This window comes from Myotis myotis, unplaced genomic scaffold (assembly GCF_014108235.1).
Source record: "Myotis myotis isolate mMyoMyo1 unplaced genomic scaffold, mMyoMyo1.p scaffold_m19_p_12, whole genome shotgun sequence".
Classification (NCBI taxonomy): Eukaryota; Metazoa; Chordata; class Mammalia; order Chiroptera; family Vespertilionidae; genus Myotis; species Myotis myotis.
The window spans coordinates 16286832-16311803 of record NW_023416316.1 but is presented as its reverse complement, the minus strand read 5'-3'; the positions used below and the strand labels follow the sequence as shown (position 1 = coordinate 16311803).

Here is a 24972-nt window from a genome sequence, read left to right as displayed (position 1 = left end):
GCAGGTGAAATCGTGCTGCGGAACAGATCGCGTGTGAAGGGCCTTGTGGATGGGGCAGCGCTCTGCGCACACTGGTTAGTGCTCTTTTAAATCCGACCAACACCAACCCTCTGGCCACTGAGGGGAGGAAGGCGTGCGGGGATAAAAACGGAAGCTGCGGTCCGGCTCAGGCGTCCTTCCCTAGCAACGGTCGCCAAGAGCGTGGCGGCGGCGGCGGCGGCGCCCAGTGCGCCTGCGCGGAGGCGGCTCCTGCTGACTTGGAGCTGGACGCGGCGGCGTGCGGGAGCGCGGCTGGGGCGGCGGAGCGGCGGCCGAGGCCGGCATGGCGGCGCCGCTCACTGCACGCCGGGGAGCCGGGGACGCGGGCGGCCGCCGGGTGCTGCTGCTGCCGCCCCTGCTGCTGGCGCTGCTGCTGGCGCGGCCGGCGGGGGCCCTGGTGGAGGGGCTGTACTGCGGCACGTGGGACTGCTACGAGGTGCTGGGCGTGAGCCGCGCCGCCAGCAAGGCGGAGATCGCGCGGGCCTACCGCCAGCTGGCGCGGCGCTACCACCCCGATCGCTACCGGCCCGAGCCCGGCGACCCGGGCCCCGGGCGCACGCCGCAGAGCGCGGAGGAGGCCTTCCTGCTGGTGGCGACCGCCTACGAAACGCTCAAGGTGAGGCCTTGGGTCACGGGCGGGCTGCGGGGACCCTCGGGGGGAGGCGCGCGGCGCCCCGGCCTCTGGCCGGACGCCTCTACGACCGGTCGGATGCTCGCGCCTTCCCCACGTGGCCTTGGGGGAGAAGAGCCCCACGGCCCGTGGACAAAGCCAGGAAACCCCGCTGGCCTCAGGGGCCCAGCCAGCCCGCTCCTTTCCGTGACAGCCCCCGTCATGCCAGGGGTAACATATGTTGGGCATCTAACGACTTGGTGAAAGCGATTTACTAACGTGCGGCTCCCACTCGGGAGGCAGAGTGAGTCTCGGCACCGGGACCTGTGACGGAAACGCAGGAGGAGGCCGTCCACCTTGGATGATGGTGTGATAGCGCCCGTGTGGGGATGGTCCTCGTTGTGACACTTAGTTTGGGTTTAAGGGTCGAGAGAACACCTGCAAAGAGCCATGAACAGCCAGCCCGAAGACCAGATGTTTTCCTCTGGTCTCTGAAGCCCAGTGTGACCTTGGGTAGTGACTTCATATGCTGAGTAGCTGCTGCTTCATATTAAAATTAAGGCCAGGATACCTCCCTGCAGGGCTTTTATGAGGCTAAATAAGTGTGAGAAACCCCCTACCTGGGGCCTGGAAATAGGTGCTTAATGACTTGGGATTCAAGACTCTGAGAGTGTCCGGTAGGAAATATTCTGTATGTGCGCATTGGACAAGGTTTCACGGAGTCCCCTGGGGAGCGGGAGAAGGAGCCTGAGCCTGTTTTCTTCTGCTGCAAAAATCAAGCCATATAAGAAATCACAGGATATAAATCCTACTTGATGGAGGTGTTTCTGTCTCAGAGGCCCTATCGTGCTAATGTAACTGCAGTTGCTGCTGTATGGTGTTTCTTTTTATTTTTGAGGCCAGTTTTTCATGTTGCTATGTAGTCTGCTCTTACTACTTTGAGTGGGTATACAATAATTTAACCATGGAATACTTTTCCAGATTAGCTTTCCAGAGCTGAAAATACTGAGTCACGGAGTTAAAGGCTCTGCATTCATGCGTCCCAGAGCAGTTTGGATAGTATGGAGTCATAAAATTAGCATGCCTAGCCCCCTGCCGGTTTAGCTCAGTGGTTGAACATATTCCCCCCCCCCCCCCCCCCATGAACCAGGAGGTCACAGTTCAATTCCTGGTCAGGGCACATGCCAGGGTTTTAGGCTTAATCCCCAGTAGGGGGCATGCAGGAGGCAGCCAATCAATGATTCTCTCTTATCATTGGTGTTTCTGTCCGTCCCTCCCTCCCTCCCTCCCTCCCTCTGAAATCAATAAAAATGTGTTTAAAAATAAATAAAATAAAATGAGCATGCCTAGTTCACCTCATTTTCGCTGCGTTGTTGGGATTATAATTTTTATTGGCAGTTAACTGAGGAATGGGGTGGGGGGAGTGTGCTGGGAGAGTACTGAGGCCAGAGGGTTTAACTGCCTATCATTTAGGATAAAGAGTGATTGAGGGAAGACTTCAGAAAATGGGAAAGCACTTCTCCATCCGGGGCAGCCAGCCTCTGAAGCCCCAGTCTGAGTTTTTCTTCTGTGAGGAAAGCGAGTGGTCCAAACCAGCCTTCAGAAAGCCTGCTGCTGGCCCTCCCAGGCCCTGGGGGCGTATCAGGAGGCACTGGCAGATGGAGAACTTCCAGAAGAGAGGGCAGCAGAAACCCTAGCAACTGTTCCTTCTGCTGTGGTTGGAGATGGGTATGTTTGGCCTGAGAATGGTAAACATGTTAGTGAAACATGTGCCAAGGAAGAGAGACAGTAGAGACATTCTTGCCGGGAGGAACCTCAAGATCTAAATACTCCCGACATTTTACGAAGAGACAGATTTAGAGGCTGATCTGGCGGATCAGTAATAGTTGCCTCTAAAGGTTTCTGCCCCTAAAGTTTAGCATCGGTTTGTCAGCTTATAAAAAGTGCATTAAAATGGCTTGTCCACTTGCGAACAAGGAACTTTTGGGCAGTTAAAAACGAGTATGTCTGGAGAAAGTAACACTCTTATTCTTGATTCCCACCAGTGGTTTGTGGTAGCTACTAAGCCTCCAAACAGGAAAACGAAATTGCAGTTGCACCGATGGAGGAGGGAGTGCGGGAGCGTCCTATGGTATTACTGCAAGAGAATAGGAATTATCTGGAGAGTAAAGGGATGTCTAAGGATAGTTGGATCCTTGAAAATCAGACTTAGCCAAGCTCTGTGAAGAGTCCCTTTTAAATTTATAGAAATAGACATGGATTCCATTTTCATTGGAACGGCTCAGGAAACTTACAAAAACTTGTTGCAGATGCCTTCTCCTGGAATAAGGAAAAGACTTTGACTTGCTTTGTGTCGAAGAAGTTATTAAAAACACACAGGGTGGTCTGATTTTATTTCTGTCATCCTGGAAAGCTGTGAGAATGTTGCCAGGGAGTAACATTTCTGAGTAACGCAGAGATCCGATGAACTGGGGCCATTCAGTTTAGATCGCCCCCGCCTTCCAAGTTAGCTCTTGAGGCAAAGGGGGTGTAACTGTTTTTGCATGGATTATGTCTGCGGGCTGGAAAGCTTGTGAAGGATAAGGGGTCCACATGGCCTCTGTTACTAAGAGGAGGTCAGATGGAAAGAAGAGTGGGAGAAGTGCGTGAGTTCCAGTGGCTCTGGAATGAAGACGAAATGCAGAAGCCCATCAAGAATTCCACATCTCATCTGGAGCAGCCACTGCAGACTTGGGCCACATTTCATTTGTTTGCTATTTTTGTTATACTCTCTCTCTTTCTCCATGAAGAACAACAGTACAACCCTGTGAGAGGTGTACTTATCTACGGAGCCAGCCAAAAAGGAGGGAGGGGGTTGGGAAGACTGTGCCCTTCACCACCGTGTTCAGTAGTTGCTCACATATGTTTGGAGGAAAAGGTTGATTTTATATTTGCTTTGTAGAATGCACAGGTAAATTTCATCTCGAACAGTATAACTAACAGAAGTTGTTTCTCTCTGAAATCTGAAATAATTTAGTTGTAAATTTCTTGGAGCTATGAGCCTTTTTTCTCCCCCTAAATTTTTTTCATAGCCTTAATTTCTCTTATTATTGGTGTGTTCGAGTTTCTTTTATTATTTTTATTTTTCAATTACAGTTTATATTCAATACTAGAGGCCTGGTGCACAAAAATTGGTGCACTGAGGGGGGGGAAGGGGGGCCCCTCAGCCCGGCCTGTGCCCTCTCACAGTACGGGACCCCTCAGGGGATGACCACCTGCTGGCTTAGGCCCGCTCCCCAGGGGATTTGGCCTAAGATGGCAATCAGACATCCCTCTGGCAGCCCAGCAGCCCTCGGGGGATGTCCACTTGCCAGCGGGGAGCAGGCCTAAACTGCAGTCGGACATCCTTAGCACTGCTGAGGAGGCAGGAGAGGCTCCCACCACCACTGCTGTACTGACAGCCATCAGCTTGGCTTGTGGCTGAGCAGAGTTCCTCCCATGTGGGAGTTCACTGACCACCAGAGGGCAGCTCCTGCATTGAGCGTCTGCCCCCTGGTGGTCAGTGTGTGTCATAGTGACCAGTCATTCCCAGTCCTTCTGTTGTTAGGGTCAGTTTGCATATTACCCTTTTACTATATAGGATAGAGGCCTGGTGCAAGAGCGGGGGCTGGCTGGTTTGCCCTGAAGGGTGTCCCGGATCAGGGTGGGGGTCCCGCTTGGGTGCCTGGCCAGCCTGGATGAGGGGATGATGGCTGTTTGCAGCTGGTCACACCTCCTTCAGGGTGGGGGTCCCCACTGGAGTGCCTGGCCAGTCTGGGTGATGGGCTGAGGGCCGTTTTCAGGCTGGCGGGTGACTGAAGCTCCCAACCTCTCCTTTTTTTCTTTCTTTCTTTTTTTTATTCTGGGATTTATTTACCTTCTATGGCTGTCACTGGAACTGAGAGCCGGTTTAGCTCTGAGGCTCGGCTCCAGCTCTGAGACCTCAGCTGCTGAAAGCAGGTATCTGGGTTTGTTTGGCTTCTATAATTGAAACACTGTTGCAGCTCCAGCTCTGAGGCCTGGCTGGCTGAAAGCAGGTTTCTGGGGTTTGGTTAGCTTCTATAATTGCAACATTGTTTCTTAGAGTGCAGCTCAGAGGCTGGCAGCGGCAGGCGGGGAACCTTGGCTTCCTCCATCACTGGAGCAAGCAAGCATCCTATTCCCTTCAGCTTCCTGGCTGCCAGCCGCCATCTTGGTTGGCAGTTAATTTGCATATCACCCTTATTAGCCAATGGGAAGTGTGTCGGAGGTATGGTTAATTACCATGTTTGTCTATTATTAGATAGGATTATTCTGTATTAGTTTCAGGTATACAGCATAGTGGTTAGACTTTTAGAGTCTCTTAGTATTTTTAACATATATGATATAAGAAGCTATATTATATACTCATAACCTAAAGTGATGTTCCATCAAAACTTCTAAAGTCAAGGATCTCTGAATGTGCGTAATACTTCACCAGATGGGAATATATGTGTGTAAGATTTAGTGGATTTATGATGCTAAGGTTGTCTGGATCAAATAAATGCCTCTTTGAGATTTTTTTTTTAGACTGTGGTTGTTAAAAAATAAATACACTAATGTTATTTAAATACATTTGGTAAGACAAGGAGATAGTATCACAATTAGTCATTGTTATTGTTTTTTTCCTGAAGCATCAAGTTTATTACAAGATTTGGCAGAACCAAATACTTTAATAAAATCACCCCAAAATGGGAGAAAACAATAGCAGGGCCAGGGAGAAGGGCCCCAGGAGAAAACAGTCCATTCTCTGAAGTCTCATTCAAGTGGAGGCCAAGGGGTGGACCCACAGTGAGGACAGCCTCTCCTTTTGACCCCCAGAGGGCTCCAGACCATCCTCAAAGCAGAGCAAGAATTTTGGATAAAATGCTTCTGAAGGCCGTGTAGGTGCCGGATACCTTCCTGATACGAACCCTCTCACTCACAGGTTTCTGCACACACAGCATGTATTTATTTCTAGCACCTCTCTGACCCGCGGCTGTTTGCATCCAGCCTCTGGCTGACCTCCCTGAAGCTCAGCATCTTGAAGTTCAGCATTTAAAATGCAGGGAGTGTAGCTTGACTTCCCTCAGAGTCTTTGACTGTGGCCCTGCCTTGGCCATCCACAATTTAAAAAATTATATTGGCTTGACTCGTCCTTTAGACATGCTGCTTGTTAATGGATGGCTTGCAGTACATGAGTCTTAATAGGAAACTGAAGACCCTCCTAGTCACCCCTGCTGGCCCTGACTGGCCAGAGGAAGAACTGGGGTCCACCATCAGGCTGCTCAGCATGGAAGGAGTTTTTGTTGTTGCTGCTGTGGGTGGAAGGGGATCCCCTAGGCCACGCTGGAGGGCTGGGCTGGGCTGGGCTGGGCAGGTGAATGACAGGCTCTTTGGTCTTCTCTCTGATGGAAGAACCTCTCAGGCTAGGGAAGGACTGCAACTGTTGGGTGAAGGGAGCACCAGGTCTTACCCTGATAGTGTGGCCCTTCACCTTGTATTCCGTGGAACTTATTAAGATCAGGTACGTGTTGTACTTTCTGTTTCTGATTCCTGGATCTTGTCCCACTCAAATCCCAGATTCTTCATTATCTCTGTTACTTGGGGGTCCATGTGGCCCCAGGGTGGCTCACTGTTAGGTCAGAGTTCCTCCTCCTGGCCCATATTGACCCATGGGTCCTTCAATATATATTCCAGGGTTCTTCTTTTGCTGGGGTTGAGGGTCATTATTTTTAAAAAATGTTTTGACATTCTATAGACACAAGTGTGGTACATGGAAGTGCTCACTCTATACCTGCTGCTTCAGTTCCAAAAAGTCCTCCCCCACAACTGTTAGAGTCCTGTACAGAACTACCCCCAGGCTCCATACATCAACAAGAGGGCTTCCCTGCTCCATCCATTCCTGTGTTCCTCCCCCAGCTCATCACGTTTGCCATCTTCATAGCACTGACCACAGTGGGGCTGGTTCTTGTTTACTGTCTGTCCTGCCCGTGAAGGAGGGGCATGACTAGTGTCTCCTGTATCTAGCACAGTGAGTAGCAACAAAATACGTGTTTCATAAATGTTTGTTGACTGGATTAATAGAAGAGTTTGGGGGAACAAAAGAAGATATGGCCAACTATTTAATCAAAGTGATTCTTAAAAACATCTCAGAAAAAGTCATGTTCTGTCCTCACTCTGCTTTTAGTGCAGATAAGATAGGAAAGAGGGGGGCTGAAGTCTGCATTTCCCGATATGTGGGCGCTTGGTGAAGCGGAGGGAAGGCCAACAGGTAGGAGCCTTGCTGTAAAGAGTAAAGAAGATTTGTCCCTCCAGTGGCACTTGCCGAAGGATGCTATGAATTTGGATCTGCAAGGAGGCTGCAAGGCATTTTTACACTTTGAATATCCATCAGCAGATGAAAGAGGACTTCTCAGGCGACCTTGAGTAGGCCATTTAGGTAAATTTCTGTTACTTAAGTGAACCATCTCTGTGGAGAGAAGTGATGATGAGACTTGTTAATTTACATTTGTAAAAACACTTTGAAATCTCTGGATGAAAGAATTGCAGTAAAGGTACAAATTGTGAGGTAATATGTTTGGTCAAATTCTACCTTATTATGAAGGACACTTAAGGGGAGTCTCTGGCACATTATTTTTAAGAAAGCTCCCTACTCTCATGTATAAGTTATTATTTGAGTAATTATTTTCCTTTAACATTTCTCTTCTAAAATCTCAGCTTTGTGTAAAGGGAATCTTTAGAGGGATTTGCCTGTGTGGTTTTCCCTCTACAACACTTTAGTTTGTTAACTTTTACCTTACGTCAGTGGTACTCATGACAGTCTCTTGTTGAGCTGATTGGGACCCAACTGGAATCATTTAATCAATTCTAGACAGATATTCACAAGTTACAGGTCGAGATTAAAATAAGTTCAGAAATGAGAGAAGAGAATTTCAAAGAAAGCTGCCAGTCTATGAGTTCATTAAATCCATTTATAAAAAAAATAGTATTAATAGTTACTTAAGAAATAATACCAGTGGAATAGAACATTTTCTTGGCATAATGATCTCTTCCAGCAAGGTATATACAGACCGAAAGATGAAACATTTATCGTAAACCTGCCAAGGCAAAAGCCAAGCTCTGGATAACTTTAATTTGAGGTCTCTAGAGTCTGGGGTGTTCAGTCAGGTGAATGAGGTTCAGGTTTGGTGTCCTTTGAAAATGATTCCTGTATCCTTTTACCCGCGACTCAGGCATTAGTTAACAGTACCTGGTCTGGTCCACTGGAGGGCGCCCGTGTGGGGATGCCTTTTTGATGGACCGTGTTCCATGTTGTACGCCAGGGTGTTTGGTGTCATCTCCCTGCGGAAGGATTGCTCTCTGAGCTTGCATTAATTTCAAGGACCCTTGTAAGGTCTTTGCAGTAAGTTAAAATAAGGCAGGTTCCCACACTCCTGATCTAGCTTCACAGGATGAGCCTTCCAGTAACAGTTTTAAAAGGGGACAATCAATATATACCAAAAGGAATTGACCTTAAGCAATACCAAGGGAAAGGCTTTAAGCCAAGGCAGATGAAAAGTACTCTGACACAGAACTGGTATTTGGGTTTCTCTCTCTGTTACCAGTAACTTAAATAAATCCATTCCAACCTTAGTTTGGCCACACATAAGATTTTCTTTTTCAAGATTCCTTTTCTACGAACCTTCTGCAACACACACACACTTTCTGCAACTTTTATAAACTTCTATCTTTTGTTCTATCTTTTTTAAAATTTTAGAACAATCATTTACTTTAGGACACAATTACTTTTATTCTCATCAATAAAAATGTATTTCCATTCCTCTTACCTTCTTTTACCAAGCGCACATCTTACTCTCTATATGAATCCTTTTCAATCACCATAACATCCTAATGGGCTTTGTCACAAATGACTCTTCATCTGAGGCATCTTGTGCCCTTCTCGCCTTGTAAAATGACACATTAAGGCTCCAAATTTATTTCCCGGGTTTCCCATCTGGCCTGTTAGTTACAAAGCTAAAGAGCAGACAACTACATTTCCTTAATTAAACCACTATCCTTAGTTTTATTTACTAAAGATTAATCTTTGACCATGTGCACTTTGAAAGCAGTTGCATTAGTTTCTGTTATTTCTCCAATTTCTATGAGTTCTCATTTATTTTAAGCCTATTAAATAAGGCCCTTTTGCAATCTAAATTAGAATTTGGTAGTCCCATCTAGCGATAGAAATATACCATATCTATAACAGACATACATAAACACACAGCACAGTACAAAACCCAAAAGAAAAATTATGGATTCAAATATGTTTCTGGGCAGATGGACCGAGTTGAGGTTTTGCTTATGTGGTCAAAGTTTTTGCATGCAGTAAGAATTCCTTTAAAGCTGTTTGTTGTTGTTTAAATCGAAGAATGCATTGCATTGTCTCTGAGAGCGTTGAGATTCTCTCCTTTAAAATTTCTCCTTAAGGTGGGCTTATCAACAAACACAAACAAGAGAAATAAAAGCAGGTGTCCACAATAAAGTCGAAAAGCTCCAAAAGTAAAGAGAATGGCCTCCAAAGTCCTGAATCTTAAAAGGTGCAGATTTTTGGGGGGGGGGGGGGGGCGGGGAGATTGAAAAAATGGCTCCCCGGGTACAGTCTAGGCATCAGATGTCTGCTGCCCACCTGGAGTCAAAGGTGGGAGGGGGACTAGGTGAAGGGTAGGCAGCTGGTAGGTAGCGGGGAGGAGCTGGAAAGTGAGGGATCACCTGAGGTTTTATTAGTAAACCTGGCTTTCATGTCACAAGCACAAGGGTCAGAGGAAAAGTTTTCCCGTTTTGCCAGCACTGGTTTCTTTTTTAATTTATCAAGGCGATTACCCAATTTAGAATATTGTTTTCTTAAGGGAGGTGATAGTAGCCTCTTGACTTTATTTAGAGTTCTCAAGGTACCAGTTTCCAAAAAAAGCATCCCATGGTTTCTGGGAGGGACAGTCCTTTCCCTGTTCTATTGAGCACACAAATAAACAAGCCTTGGCGTTGCAGAAGAGCCCGTCTTGCCAACAGAGCTTCCGATCATCTTTGTGATCTTTGTCCAGGGGCCTAGCCACTTGCAATTCTCCGGGCCATAATTTTGGTCCATGTAATCAGCCAGAGCCCCAAGCGGTGGCTGATTGGCATGTGAAGCTTAGAGCTTGGGTTACCCATTCTGCACTCCTTTTGGGCGGTGCCCCCCTGAGTGCCTGTCAATGTGAGCGCCCTCCCAGAACTTATGGATGGATGAGGCCTAGTCCTAACCTGGAGGGTAGCCTCCCTGGGTACCAGCCTCCAAGAAGCAAAGCCTTCCCTGGAGAATACTCTCCTTGGTGCCCAACAAGACGGAGGGATACCCCTCCCAGGCACCAAACCCGAATGGTGTAGAGGGGCCCTCTAGGTCCAAACGGGCGAACCAGGGTCCCCCACCTAAATCGAATAGTCTCTGAGACCTCATCCGCAGGAGTGGGAGATCTCGGATCTGAGAGGACCTACCCGAGGCCCCCAGGCACCGCAGGAAAGCTAACGCGGGCATAAGGGGCTCGTGGTTTCTGAACGGAGACAGGACATCGCGTCAACTGCAGGTCGCTGGTGTCAGTTCAACACCAACAAGATCCTCCAAATTGGGGTGATGAAGAAGGAAAGTTGTAGTGTAAACAGCTCAGTTGTGACACAGCATGGCTGGTAGGTGGCCCCGGGCCCAGCCACTTCTCCAGCTAGACAGCTCTGCTTAGCTCCACTTCTCAGAGTTTCAGAGTTTCAGCTCCAGCAGGGGACACAGTGTGCAGTCTTTTTTTTAAAAAAAAAATATTTTTATTGATTTCAGAGAGGCAGGGAGAGAGACAGAAACATCAATGATGAGAGAGTATCATTGATCGGCTGCCTCCTGCATGCCTCCTGCTCGGATCAAGCCCACAATCCGAGCATCTGCCCTTGACCGGAATCAAACCCGGGACCTTCCAGTCCACAGTCCAGTGCTCTAGCCACTGAGCCAAACCAGCTAGGGCAACAGTGTACAGTCTTCAGTGGAAAGGGAGAGTGGTTCTTAGTCATTGTTATTTTAGCAACAAAGATTCTATCATTGTTATTTTAGCAACCAAGATTCCATCTGTGCATAGAGACTGAGAAAACACCAAGAGAAGGATGGGTAATGGTGGGAGGCAAAGGCACTGCTCAGTGCTTTCAGCAAGTCATCCTAGTTCATGTTCTCAAATAACTTAAAATCTCAGCTTTATATCCTACGAGTGAGTGAAAGCATGTGGTTCTGAACTTTGTCTGACTTGAAACCTATATAACCTTATTAACCATTGTCACTCCAATAAATTTAATTTAAAAAAATAACTTAAAATTCCAGATTTCAGCAGGATTTCAAACCGTTAGGATCTCACCCACTGCTTTATATTTGCTTCATAATGAGTGAAGACAATGACATGGTATTTAGTGTATTTGACTACTGGGGATTCAGGGAATCATGGACTTGGGAAGTTCAGTAAACGGACTGTCACTCACTGTGTCAACACTGGGTCTTTTTGTGTGGATATAGCACTTATCACACTGCACCGTAAATACTGAAGCCCTTCAGCCCTCGCCACTCAGCCACGCTCCTCAGCTTGTCTGTGTGTGTATCCGCGGCACCTAGCACAGTGTCTGGCACATCAGGTAATGAAAGTCGGTTAAGTAAAAACTCGTAGCTGGAGATTCAGATAAAAGTGGATTTCTGGAGTTTTTTGACATTAATATGTGAAGTCTACTTTGGCATTTTACCCCAAATTAGTTGTTGTTTTAAAGAGTGGTACAGATAAAGTTGATTGGTTGGGTATGAATGAGAAATCCCTGCATGAGAGAAAAGTTGCACTTCTATTTTTTTCAGGAGAAATTGTGTTCTGAAGGTTTCTACGTCAGAACATTAATCCATTTTTGAATATAAATAAGAATTGTATAAAATAAGAAGGATGGCATAAAAAAAAGCAGATAAAGGAATCGGTGGGAAGGATGCACTTAAAAAAAACTATGATTGGTAGAAAAAGCGAAAATAGCAGAATGTGACTGCATTTTGCGAGACCACACGAGCAGAACATGGGAAAGGTCTTGGAAGTGTCGCAGGAAGGCCCTGCGGTCAGTTAGGGGCGTGGGGAGAGCCCTCTGCTGCCCGAGCTCCTCTTGGCAGCGAGTCACGGAGCCCTTTAGCTCCTTTTCACCAGTCTGATGGCTGCGGCAGGGCTTTAGCACTTAGGGAGAATTTGGCAAAAAGGGGGATTCTGAACGCCCTGCCCTTTTATGTCACTGTGTATTGTTCTCCCAGAGTTTATTTTCTTACCCCTTTCTGTAACCAGTACTGACGGGTGCTGGGGGAGGACACCGTCACAGCGAAAAGGGCACAGTTCCTGCGGTCAAGCTTTTATTATAACAAGGAGACAGATACTTAGTGTTTGGGTATTTAAGTTACATAGTAAAAATGTGTGTAGATTCTATCGCAGCAGCTGAGGGAATTGGGGGGGCGGAGAAGGGTGTGCTCTTTGATCTGGATCTAGAACAGTCACCAAGGTTGACGACGAAGGGACATGCCAGACATGCCAGACATGCCGGTAGAGGGAAAACTGGATCAACAGCAACCTGCAGTCGGAGTGTGAGGCCTGCTCCAGGAGATGTAGTTTGGTGCGGTGTTACAGTAGTGACGGTTTTCTCCACCAAGGATCACTTTTATTATTTGGTTCCCAGGGACTCTTTTTTTTTGGGGGGGGGGGGAGGAACTGCACATATTAGTATTACTATTTTTCTTTCCCAGCATCAATCCAGATTTTAATCAGTTATCCTTAATAATTTAGTATTCATAAAAATAATAGAAATTATGTAAATGTCTATATCAGTTGTGATGCTGATGAACAGCTGGAGAGCAGACAGTCTCTATTTCATACGCCAACTCTGTCTGGTCACGACTCCCTGGAACACTTGTGAATGTTCTGAGGCCTTGTCTGGATTCAGTGGGAAAGATGATAAGTTTCATAGTGATTTCTCCCACGGGCCCAGAGGGTATGGTACCTTATGTGCCACATTTGCTACTTCTGCTGTGAACCCGTAAGTGTTGTTTATTTTTACCGACCCCTTAATTTCAGCTGTTCCATACCCTATTTATGGCCAAGGTTGATTACACACCAGATGTATTTAATTCTAGTGCTGTGCCCATCTGACACATGGTGTTATCAACAACCAAGCAGATTAACACAAAAACTAGAGATGATGTAATTGTAGCCAGAAACTGAGCACTTGACATTTTAATTGAGCTTGTGCAGATTTATCATGGGTAAGTGGAGCATTCTGAGATAGTCACAGCACAAAGATCTTCTTGCATCTTCTCATGGACTTTAGGGGATGTACTGCCTGTCGGTAAGAAGCCTGTCTGGGGCATTGTAGGGAGAATGTTTCGGAGCCTGGAACACAGTCTGGGATCATGTGGTGAACAACCCTTTAGCTGTGTTCAGGGATTTGAAGTTCATGTATTGAATAGTTGCCAGAGGCTTCAAAGTGGAGAAGTCACACCAGTCTGATGTTTGATTCAGAAAGGAAATTCTGGGCACAGTTTTGAGAATGGGGAAGGCCGGAAAGCACTGGTGACCGAACTGATTATTTCCGTCTTCTTCTGGAATCTCATCATTCCTCTTTGGGAACCTAAGACTCTCTTCGCAAATGCAGAAATTCGAATAGGTCAGCGGATCCTGTCTCTCCTTGAAAATCTGTGGTCACAGCTTCCTTCTTTTTCCACTGTTGACTGTCTTTCCTCATCTTCCTTTCATTCAAGCTGTCGGAGACGGACATGTACATCAGCACACGTACTGAAACTGGTCCTAGGTGAACAATGCGCTCAGCCTCAGATCTGAGGGCTCTGCGTTCTTCTTCCTGGAACTTTGTGTGGCATTTGATGCTCTTGACCGTGCAGTTAAGATATTCTCCCTTGGCTCCCTTGATGCAGTACTCTCATGCTTCTCCTACCTGTCTAGCCATTTCTCTTGGGTCTTTAGAGTCCTCTTTTCCTCTGCCTACACTTTAAACATTGCTTTTCCTTCAAGTTTTATCCTTTTGGTACTTTCTTTTCTAAGCTTTGCCTAATGAAACTTAACTAAATCCTTGACAGCTCTAAAGTCTCTGTGTTCTCTAAGGTCATATTTTCAGTTGTCTCTCATCTGTAGAACAGGTGCCCCAAATTAAACATGTCTGAAATCAGTCTTGTTAATCTTGGTTAAAGCAGAAATTTAAAAATACAATGTAATTATGACTCAGACCAATACAAAATGAACATGCACCAGATTTTATTTAACTCATTAATGAGGGAACGAGTAAGATATTAAAATTGGTTCAAAAGTGAAAAAAATGCCACACATTTATAGTCTGTAGACCAGGGCTGCTGACCCGCCTATAAAACTGGCCATTGTGACAAGGCAATGGTCAGTTGCATTACACCAGACACAGTTTGTCTTTCTGTGAGCAAGAAGTATTTGCATGACTTCCAGTTTTCTGCAAGTTAGTTCTGTCTCTACAAAGTTAAAATAGGCTTTTCACAGACAAAGGTGTACCTCTCCTTCAGGACTAGATAACCCCTGGAGACCCCAAGAATTGGCAAGATGTCCCATAATTAATTTTCTCCCCACTTCAAAATTTTCCAGTTTCCCCTCGAATCTTCTCCAGATTTGCTGTCTTCATCCTCTGTTCTTTATCTTAAGAGTAACATGGTCCACACAGTAACTATAATTAAAAACTTCATTGTCATGCTCCACATGATTAATTTAATCACTAAGTCCTATTCATTCTACTTCTTAGTCTCTAAAACCTGTTTTTCCCTCATCCCATTCTTTACAGTACTATCAGTTATCTTTCAAAAATACACACTTCTTTCTTCTCAATGCCATTGGTCTCATACTTGAAAGCATTTTATTTTTGACTAGCACAGTCAGTAACAGCCTAACGCCTTAGCATGGCATCTCCGATCCTCTCCCGTTCCTACCCACACTTACCTTCCTGGCACATTGGCTACTCCCTTCTTTCTCAATTTCCCCAGTGCTACAGCTTCACTAAATCTGCTATATTCTTTGATTCTTCTGTACCTAACACTTGCTGTTCTCTGTACCTGGAACAGGTTTTACCACACTTTCCTTGCTTTTCAAAATCAGCACTCATTCTGCCTCTTCTGTGATTCCCATTACCAGTGGTCTCGGGCAGGGTCAGTCCTTGATTCCTTTGCACATCAAATTGTGCTTTTCTTGCTCACTAGAGGCTTCTCGGTGGGAGAGTTCCTGAGCCCTGGGCCTTATCTTACTGGTTTATTTACCCTCTTTTGAGTTCAACACAGGGCTTAATGCCTTGCATAATAATTTGCTGAATTGAAAATAAAGTTTTTAAAAGCTCAGTTAGCCAAGTTGATGATGGTACTACACTATTAATTGAAACACAGAGGTATAGATTTAGGTTTGGAGCGTGTTGAAGTTGGACATTTTTGTTACATTTAGGAAATGTCCAGGAGATACTTGAAAGTAGGTGGACACAGGAAGGACAGGTGTGAGTGGATTATATATATGTGATGCTATGAATCATGGGAGTTGTTGAGATCACATGTAGACTGAGAAGAGAAGACACAGTGGCTAGTGGGCAGGGAACAAGAAGAAAAATGAGACTGATAGTAGTTAATTTTCATCATCTTTAGTAGGATGTAATGGCCTGGAAAAAAAAAATTTAGGGTAACAGATTTTTTTTTTTTAAATCATTTGTGTGTATTTCTTTGAAAAAAGAATTAATACATATTTTTAAGGCCAAACAAAATATTACTATGTTTTCATACATTATTGATTCCTGGCCTTTACTATCCTAAAATGGTTTTTACTATCTGTGTAATGGAAACTTTTTAATGTAAAACTGGCTGCAATATCAAATTATTGCAATTTATGTTTCTTAAGATTAAACAATTATTTCTCTCAAGGGCAAGAAATAATATATTTTTGCCTCTGGGGCGGGGGGACTGATCTTTTCCTAAGAGAGGGAAGGATGCAGTACTTTCTTTGCTTGTGGGTTTCCTTTTGTTCACTTTTGATCTAGATATTGGTGGTTATGTTCCAGTCCTCCTGCATATGCCCAAGAGGATTGGGAGTGGCGTGGACACCAGCAGCAGCTTTTTTCCTGTAGAGATTAGAAACCAGGAGCTTGTTGCCCAGCTTGCAAAGGCTCAGGACAGAGAGGAGGAAGAAACAAGTATAAAGGTTTTGGTTTTGGAAAGAAGTTGGAATCTTCCTGACCCTGGGACCTTAAGATCCACAAAATTGCTGAAAGAAAAAGTGCTACTTGTTGAAAGGTAAGATATTCAACTGTTTTAAGGTTTAAGCTATTTAAGCCACAGTAGCATACTCTCATAAGCTATGACATCAAGCAGTCATGTCTGCTCAACTGAAGTTTTTTTGTGACATAATCACGCATCCAGCCTTCCTGGTGAGATGGAGACCTGTGTGACTGGGAGATGTGTATAGTGAGTTATAAGGAGTTACAAAATGTCACTCCTTTTTAAAATGATAGTTCCTGAGTGCCAGGCATTGTGCTAAGTCTTGGATATACAGAGATCACTGAGTCACCCTACCGATCTTCTAGAAGTTCTTACTCCAGGAAAAGAAAAAAACTGGTGATTACAGTGTGATAAGTGCTATAATAAGTAGGTGATGTGTGTGATAAGGTGGTCTAACTCTGTCTGAAGCAGTAACATTTGTGTCCTAAAGGATTAATAGGAGCTCATGAGGTTGGAAAAAAGGGATGGGCATTTGAGTTCGAATTCTGTGTTCAAAGACAGGTCTGAGAGAGCATGCTGGATTGGAAAAACACACTAAATTCCAGGAATTACTATCTTGACTGTTTGCTGTGGACAGAAGAGGGGAGAGTGATGAGGTGTTGCTTGGTAAGATAGGGCCAGGTATGGAGGCCTTATTGGTTGCCAAGGAAATTTTAACTTATCTGATTAGCCCTGGAGATATTTTTTTTTAAATGTGGGAGTATCTTAGTTCCAAAATACATAGGAGAAAAAAATATAAATATATGGTGTTAAAATAAGTATGTACCTGTAGCTCTCTAACTGTGTTCTAGTCTCTGTCTTTTCTTTTTTGCTAATATTCCTGGTATCCTTGTGTGCTTACTAGGTTGATTCTAAACTGGGTTACTAACGAGTAGGATTTTGACTTAGACCGTTGAGAGCTCCTAACTCTCCAATTTGTGCCAACCTTGAACACCTGCTAAAGTACATTATGCCTCAGCCTAAAATCACTTTCTTCGTTCTGAGGGAAAGCTATAAACTGAGTCAAGATTCTGGCCGGTTAAATGCTATAACAAGGAGGTGGCCAACCTTCTTGTCTCTAATCATGACCAAAAGTGGGTCATAAATTTATGGTGACTCCAGGGAAAAGAAAACCATCTAAGAGAAGTCAGACTTGGCCCTGAATGAAGCCTTTGCAGGAATGAGGTGGTTTGAGGGCTTGTTCGTGGGCTCTGAGTAGACTCTATAGGTTGCAGTGGAGAGACCAGACACGAGGTCTAGGTTTTGGAGTTGCTGGTTGGAGAGCATTGAGTGACGACCCTGTTAGAGAAGCTCAGGACTTGATGATGTCACAAATCCAGGGACCAGTGGTAAGATGGTGACCCTCCGGGAAGGTGTGGGTGACATGCTTGAGGGAGGCTGCATTCTGTGGAATGTGACCTTCACTAAGACAAGAGAACAAAGAAGAAAGGATAACTATTGGATGTATGACATTCACATAGTGGGTTTCAGCCACACAGAGACCAGAAGTACAGCCAGGCTGGGGAAGGGCCCATGTAGATAGTGATGCTGGAGGCTTTAGGAATCTGATCTCAGTGTGGCAGTCAATTGCAAAATTACCTCTCATCTGGTCGGAGAAGAATTACGTGTGAAGAAATACATTTTTAAAGGACATCTGCCAAGATTGGGAAGCTGAGTTAAAAGCCACGGATTTCAGGCCAAACGCAGAGCATTTCTATAACATTAGCCCCAAAAGCAAAAAAAAAAAAAAAAAAAAAGTGGCAATTGCCACAAGAAAATCTTTTTTTTTTTTTTTTTATAGAAATGAACATGTAAGGAGTGAATTTGAAAATAAGAACAGCCCCTCTTATATCACACACGGTTCTCATCTTGGTCCTCTGTAGTGTCATGGGGACTTTCAGTATAGCTATATCTAACCATACTAGGTACTTAGTTTATCTAATTTCAAATTCTAGTCAGAAGTTGAAAATACTTTGAATGTAATGAAAGAGATTTGTCACTGAAATTATGCTCATTCAACTTCAGAAATCTTAGTAGAAAATATGCAATGACTTCAATGGCTACAGTGAAGGTTTTTGTCATTAGCAAACTTCTTATTTGAAATCTATGAAACTACATTTGGAGGACTCAGGAGACCCTGAACAGACCCCAGGACCTCTGTTTGGTAGCAGAGCACCAGGTGTAGATTTTGAAATGTCTTTGCCTAAGAATCTGTAACTTTATGGATGTTGAATAATTCATCTAAAAAAGAAATCCTCTAGGTGAAAAAGATCTTTGTTTTCATAATGGTTTCTGTGTACTCACTTATAAAGAATTTGTTGTGCTTTTAGTTTTTAACATTTTTTTAGACACAAGACAAAATAGGTTTTTCCTGTGTGGTAAAAGCAATTCATAACCTAGTTTAGTAGCTCTTCAACCAATGTAGCTCAATAAGAGATTGGCATTTATCCCTGTTGGAAATTGATTAAAATTATGCAAGGTTTTAAGAAATGTTTTATTTGTGAACATTTGTAAACAGAGCAGCATTTCAGAGTGTTAATTATTTTCAACATGTTTATATGTTACCTTATTTATGAACTGGGCCGTGACAAGGTTTGTAATAGTAAAGTACTGTGTATTTGTAACATGATTTTATATAATGTGTTATTTGATATTCAAAACAACACTGTAAGAGCAGTATTATCCCTATTAAAAAAAAAAAAAAAGAGGCTGAAAATGTCACCCAGTCACAAAGCTAGACTTGGACCACCATTCTGCATAGATGTTTCTTTGAAATGAGCATAATTCAGTTTTATAGGCACAGACTGGCTTCGTCTGCTTTTTGTTCTTTTAATCATTGCTTTCAACAGAAAGCCTTCTACCTAAGGCTGGAAAATGATTGTGAATATTTACAATAGAAACAAACATTTTTTCCTATCAACAGTTATTGAGAGCAGGTGTCAACATGCTCTTATGTTATAAGAACACAAAGACATCCTTAGTAGCACAACACTGGCTAAAAAGGCATCATTAATTGTTGTTAAAGTGTTTTTATTTTTCTAGGAGGACTAACAGTACTCAAGAATTTAGGGAGATATTTTTTATTATACTTCATAGTTAACATTAAAGTTCTGGAAACACATTAATGTGCCTTTGAAGAGGGATGGGAAATTTTTAATAAATATATTTTTATTATTGATTTCAGAGAGGAAGGGAGAGAGAGAGAGAGATAGAAACATCAATGATGAGAGAGAATTATTGATCGGCTGCCTCCTGCATGACCCCTACTGGGGATCAAGCCTGCAACCCAGGGATGTGCCCCGACCGGGAATCGAACCGTGACCTCCTGGTTCATAGGTAGATGCTCAACCACTGAGCCATGGAAATTTTTTGATTTTGACAGTGCTTTTACTCAGATTAACCTTACATAATTAAAAAACTCTAGATTTGACTTAAAAGATTATAAACTGAGGCCATTTTAGGAAATGTCTGTGAAATTGGACATCTTGTTATTTTACAGGATGAAGAAACACGAAAAGATTACGACTACATGCTGGATCACCCAGAGGAATACTACAGCCATTACTATCACTACTACCGCAGGCGCCTAGCCCCCAGAGTGGACGTCAGAATTGTGATTCTGGTCAGTGTGTGTGCCATCTCGGTGTTTCAGGTGTGTATTGGTGGATAGGTGTGTCTCTACGTATGTGCTAGCAGTGGTTCTCAACCTTCCTAATGCCACGACCCTTTAATACAGTTCCTCATGTTGTGGTGACCCCAACCATAAAATTATTTTCGTTGCTACTTCATAACTGTAATGTTGCTACTGTTATGAATCGTAATGTAAATATCTGATATGCAGGATGTATTTAGGCGACCCCTGTGAAAGGGTCATTCGACTTCCAAAGGGGTCGCGACCCACAGGTTGAGAACCGCTGTAGAGTGTACACTGCCTGGGGCTAGTCATTAGAACTGAACTAGAGCCATGGCCCACGTGGCTCAGTTGGTTGGGCATCATCCCATGCACTGAGAGGTGGCCAGTTCGATTCCCTGTCAGGGCATATTTCCGGGTTGCGGGCTTGATCCCCAGTAGGGGATGTGCAGGAGGCAGCCAGTTGATGTTTCCCTCCCTTCCCCTCAACCACTGAGCCATGCCGGTCAGGCTATATGCTGAGTTCTTAAAACAAGTTCCTTACCAGTTAGTTTTGCCACTTAACGCTTATTTCAGTAAGTAGACTGTACTCTTGAGAGAGAACTAGAGTGAGATTTCTTAATAGTGATGTAGGGAAGAGCCAGCTAGTAAAGATGTGAATTCGCAGGTGTGTGATTCCATTGATCCATCTAACCTCTCATCTTGGGTATCTCCTGTCTGATTTAATGGCTTTTTGGCTCAGCTCAGGGCTTACCTGACTTACCCAGCCTTGTATATAGAGGCATTATTCAGTTGTATCTTTTACTTGCAGTGTAAGGTTATTGAGGTCCCTGTTTTTAATGAGAATGGGCTTTGGGGAGGGGTGGTGCTCACCAAGATGAATTCTGGTAATAAAAATCACCCATTTTTATTTGTTAAATATTCTAGTTTTTCAGCTGGTGGAATAGCTACAACAAGGCGATCAACTACCTGGCCACAGTGCCCAAGTACCGCATCCAAGCCATGGAGATTGCTAAAGAGCAGGGGTTGCTCAGGAAAGCCAAAGAGAAGGGCAGAAACAAGAAATCCAAAGAGGAAATTCGTGATGAGGAGGAGAACATTATAAAGAACATTATAAAGAGTAAAGTAGATATAAAGGGAGGCTATCAAAAACCTCAGATACGTGATCTTCTCCTGTTTCAAATTCTCTTAGCTCCTGTTCACCTGTGCTCATATATAGTCTGGTACTGCCGGTGGGTCTATAATTTCAATATCAAAGGCAAAGAGTATGGGGAAGAAGAAAGACTATATCTCATACGTAAATCTATGAAGATGTCAAAGTCTCAGTTTGATAGTCTAGAAGATCATCAAAAAGAAACTTTTCTTAAAAGGGAGCTCTGGATAAAGGAGAATTATGAGGTGAGTAACAAGTCTTCTGTATTTTATGTCACCTTCCATACCAAGGTAAAATTAGGTGTGTGATAAGGATCACAGAAGTGCACTCAAATTTCTGAAATCCAAGAGCTAAATAATGAATACACATCTTACTTTGACCCTGGCCAGTTTAGCTCAGTTGGTTAGAGTATCGTCCTAGGCACTGAAAGGTGGTATGTCAGGGCATAGACCTAAGTTGCTGGTTTGATCCACAATTGGGGCTTTTACAGGAGACAGCTGATTGATGTTTCTCTCTCACATTGATGTCTCTCTCTCTCCCCTCTCTTTTCCTTCCCCTCTAAAAATTAGTGAACTTGTCCTTGGGTGAGGATTTTTTAAAAAAGGTCTTTTATTGAAAGTATGACTATATTTGGTAGTGGGACAGTGGATTTTTTAAAAATATATATTTATTGATTTCAGAAAGGATGGGAGAGGGAGAGAGAGATAGAAACATCAATGATGAGAGAGAATCATTGATGGGCTGCCTCATGCACAACCCCTACTGAGGATCAAGTGCCCTTGGCCAGAATTGAACCTGGGACCCTTCAGTCTGCAGGCCAATGGTCTAGCCACTGAGCCAAACCGGCTAGAGTGGGACAGTGGATTTTTAATCTGTAATTTGTTTTTTTAAAAGATAAATTTTAAATACTTTGCTGAAAATGTTAAGGATGGTCTAATTCATTGTGTTTAACTAGAATGGGGTGATAATGTATGTTTGCAAGGGTGTCACAACAACTCTCTGTTAATTGCACTAGCTAAAATTTGGTCTTCCCCAAATTTCCTTCCAGTCATGTAAACTTAGCCACGGAGATTAAAAAAACAAAACACAGAGAGAAGGTATAAAAGATGGAAATTTTGTTTAAATAGCTTCATTCCAAACAAAATGAGCACAGACTCTTGTACATAACAACTAACATATGTATGAATAGTTACTTTCATTTTTAAATTAAATTGACTTACTATGTACCTCGAAACTGTGGGCATTTTAATAACTGTATATTCTACAGTGGTCAGCTACAACAGTGACTTTGAGGTGATCAGCTGCCGAGCTAAAGTCTTAAAGCAACTAGTAATTTCACCATAATATGTTAGGTTTGGGGTAAAATTAATTGGTTAATATATTAAATATAGGAATAAAAAACAGTGAAATCTTCCTAAAAAATCTGAGCTATAATTGTTTTTTTAGTTTCAGAGACATTCCTTTTTATATGTCATATTCTAAATAGATTTTACTAAAAGTAAAGCTTCAGTCTGAATTATATTTAAGTAACTTAACTTACTGAAAATTGCCAGAATGTTTTGGCAAGTAATTATATTCAGCCTGATTATCACTAACATAAAAATGGAAGGTAACATACTATTTTGCTCCTAAATTATCTGAAAGTTTTCTTTTTAAAGTAGGTTAAGCAGTCTAATTCACAAAACTGTCTTTCATCAAGTACTATTCTGGGCTTAATTATCCTATATAGTAAAAGCCTAATATGCTAATTGTCTGGTCGTCCAGTCGGCTGTTCTACCAATCAAAGCTTAATATGCTAATGATATACTAAGGCTGCTCAACTGCTCGTTATGATGTGCACTGACCACCAGGGGACAGATGCTCTGACTGGTAGGGTTAGCCTGCTGCTGGGGTCCAGCCGATAGGGACTGAGTGAGACAGGCCGGACACACCTGAAGCCCTCCCATGGTCCTTCCTGGCTGGCCAACCTCCTGCGTCCCTCCCCTGCCCTCATGGTGCACTGGTGGGGTCCCTTGGCCTGGCCTGTGCCCTCTCGCAATCCAGGCTGAGGGGACCCCCCCCTCCCCCTCAACCCCCCCCTCCTGCACAAATTTCTTGCACCGGGCCTCTAGTGTTATTATATGAGATTATATATATTTGGTTATTACTTCCTAAATTTGGAAGTAGAATAATTTCTTTGTAAAATTTGATATAACTCTGAAACTGGTTATGAAAACTTGTCCATTTAATGTCAGTTGACATCCACTGAAAGTTACAGAGATGCATATGTTTTGTTCTTAATCCATGTGGTTTATTTAACCTTCTTTGGTAACTTTAGTACAGTATTTTGAAAAACCAATATTTATTTTTGAAGATAAAAGTGGATTGGATGTAAGTTCAATTTGGAGACAAATGTATATACCAGGTCATTTTGTTCCTTGGTTAGGATCAACAAATACTGAAAGCCACCAGTTAAATTTACAGAAAAATGCGTTAAAAAATGAAGTGTGATTCTAAATATTGGACATTAATTGCAGAGAGGGAATGTTTAAGTCCTTTAAACTCAGGTTGTGTATGATTTTAATGAGGGCTAGTCCTTGTACAAGCTGTTCTTTAGTATTTAACACTGAATGTTCAAGTGCTTAACTGCTTAGTATTTTTAGTGCATGGTCTTCAGAAGACAAACCAATACATTCATTGGACACTTTTATCTAAACTTATATTTGAAAAATGTAAATATGCCATAAAGCTTATGACAAATGCTTCCCTTTGGATTATAAAGTCAGCTAGTGGTTTTTATACTTACAGGTCTACAAACAAGAACAAGAAGAAGAGCTAAAGCAAAAATTGGCCAACAACCCTCGATGGAAGAGATATAGGAGATGGATGAGGAATGAAGGGCCTGGACGGCTAACATTTGTGGATGACTGAGGATTGCTGGAATGCTACTATGCCAAACCTTAATCGTGATATTTTCATAACTGAATTATTTTAGAAATGTTTCCCCTACTCCTCTGCAGTAACTAAAATTCCTTAAGTATTTGATTCAACAGAATAATGAAGAAATTTAAACTTTACCTTAAAACTTTATACATAAGACATTTATGATTGTTCAATTTTTATAATCTATTTGTGGATTTTGTTAAAAGATTTAACATGAAGATTTATAAGTTGCCATTTAAAATTTTATATGTTTGGTTAAAAGATTTGACATGAAAATTTATTAGATACCACTGAAAATGTTTACGTGTTAAGTACTTATTCTTCAAACGTGTTTCCGTATTCTCTGTTATAGTGCTACATTTTTCTGCTTTCGTGGCCTCTGATATTTTCACAAAACATAAAACATTATAATAGCATTTCATTATATTATTCTGAGTGTCTTTCTAGACACAAACTTCAACAAAATGATTTCAGCTATAACGTCATCTTCTTTATAGTCATTCTGGGATTGAAATATGTTCAGAATATATCTCCAGGAGAGCCCTCTAGCATGTCTTTCCACTCTTCCTCCCCAGTCATAGTATCCCTAAGAAGGTCATAACTCTCCAGGAGAGTGACTCCGCGTTCATGTCCTTGTAGGATGAGCTTGATTACAGTCATTATAGGACTATGACTTTTTTCAAACATGTTTCCAGAAGAGACCTTGTACAAAGGCCTTTTGTACCACAGTATTGCTTTTTACCCCCACTTCAATTTTTAAAAAGCGACGAAGCAGAAATAGTGTACTGAAAAGTTGTTAGTATATTATAAAGTCCTTGAGTGGGAAAAAAAAAAAAAATCCATTGTATATGAATGCATTTACATACATTTAAACCAGAAAAAAAGAAGTGACTATGTGCTGTTCTTTCAATGAGATATAAACAATGAGATATGTTTTTATACATGTGGAAGTGAAAGTAATTCACACATAATTTGGCTGAAGCATGACTTTCACCAAGGTATCAACGCACATGTGTGGTGGCGAATCAGTGGCTGTTAAAGGATTTATCCCAGGTGTCATATGAATAAAATGGTTGCAATATGTCACGTTTGTTGGTATGACATTTTAAATCAAAGATTAACATATTGCTTTTGTTACATAACTTTTAAAGATTAGGATAGAGAGTAGATTATTATGAGAATTAAATAAGATAGGAGGAAAGTGCTGGCAAGTATGAGTGCTCAGTAAATGTTTTTTTACCTTCAGAGGGAACAGGAACCATTCATTCTCATTTGTTAAAATCCAGGGC

General features: G+C 42.8%; 1 protein-coding gene across 1 annotated transcript; it reads left to right on the top strand.

Moving 5' to 3' along the window:
• The first annotated feature begins 246 nt into the window (after positions 1-246).
• Positions 247-24769, top strand: DNAJC25 (DnaJ heat shock protein family (Hsp40) member C25). The gene is made up of 4 exons (XM_036330021.1): positions 247-655; positions 19477-19629; positions 20536-21006; positions 23549-24769. Exons 1-4 carry the CDS (start codon positions 323-325, stop codon positions 23669-23671), a joined length of 1080 nt encoding a protein of 359 aa, XP_036185914.1. The 5' UTR covers positions 247-322; the 3' UTR covers positions 23672-24769.
• The last annotated feature ends 203 nt before the right edge of the window (positions 24770-24972 follow it).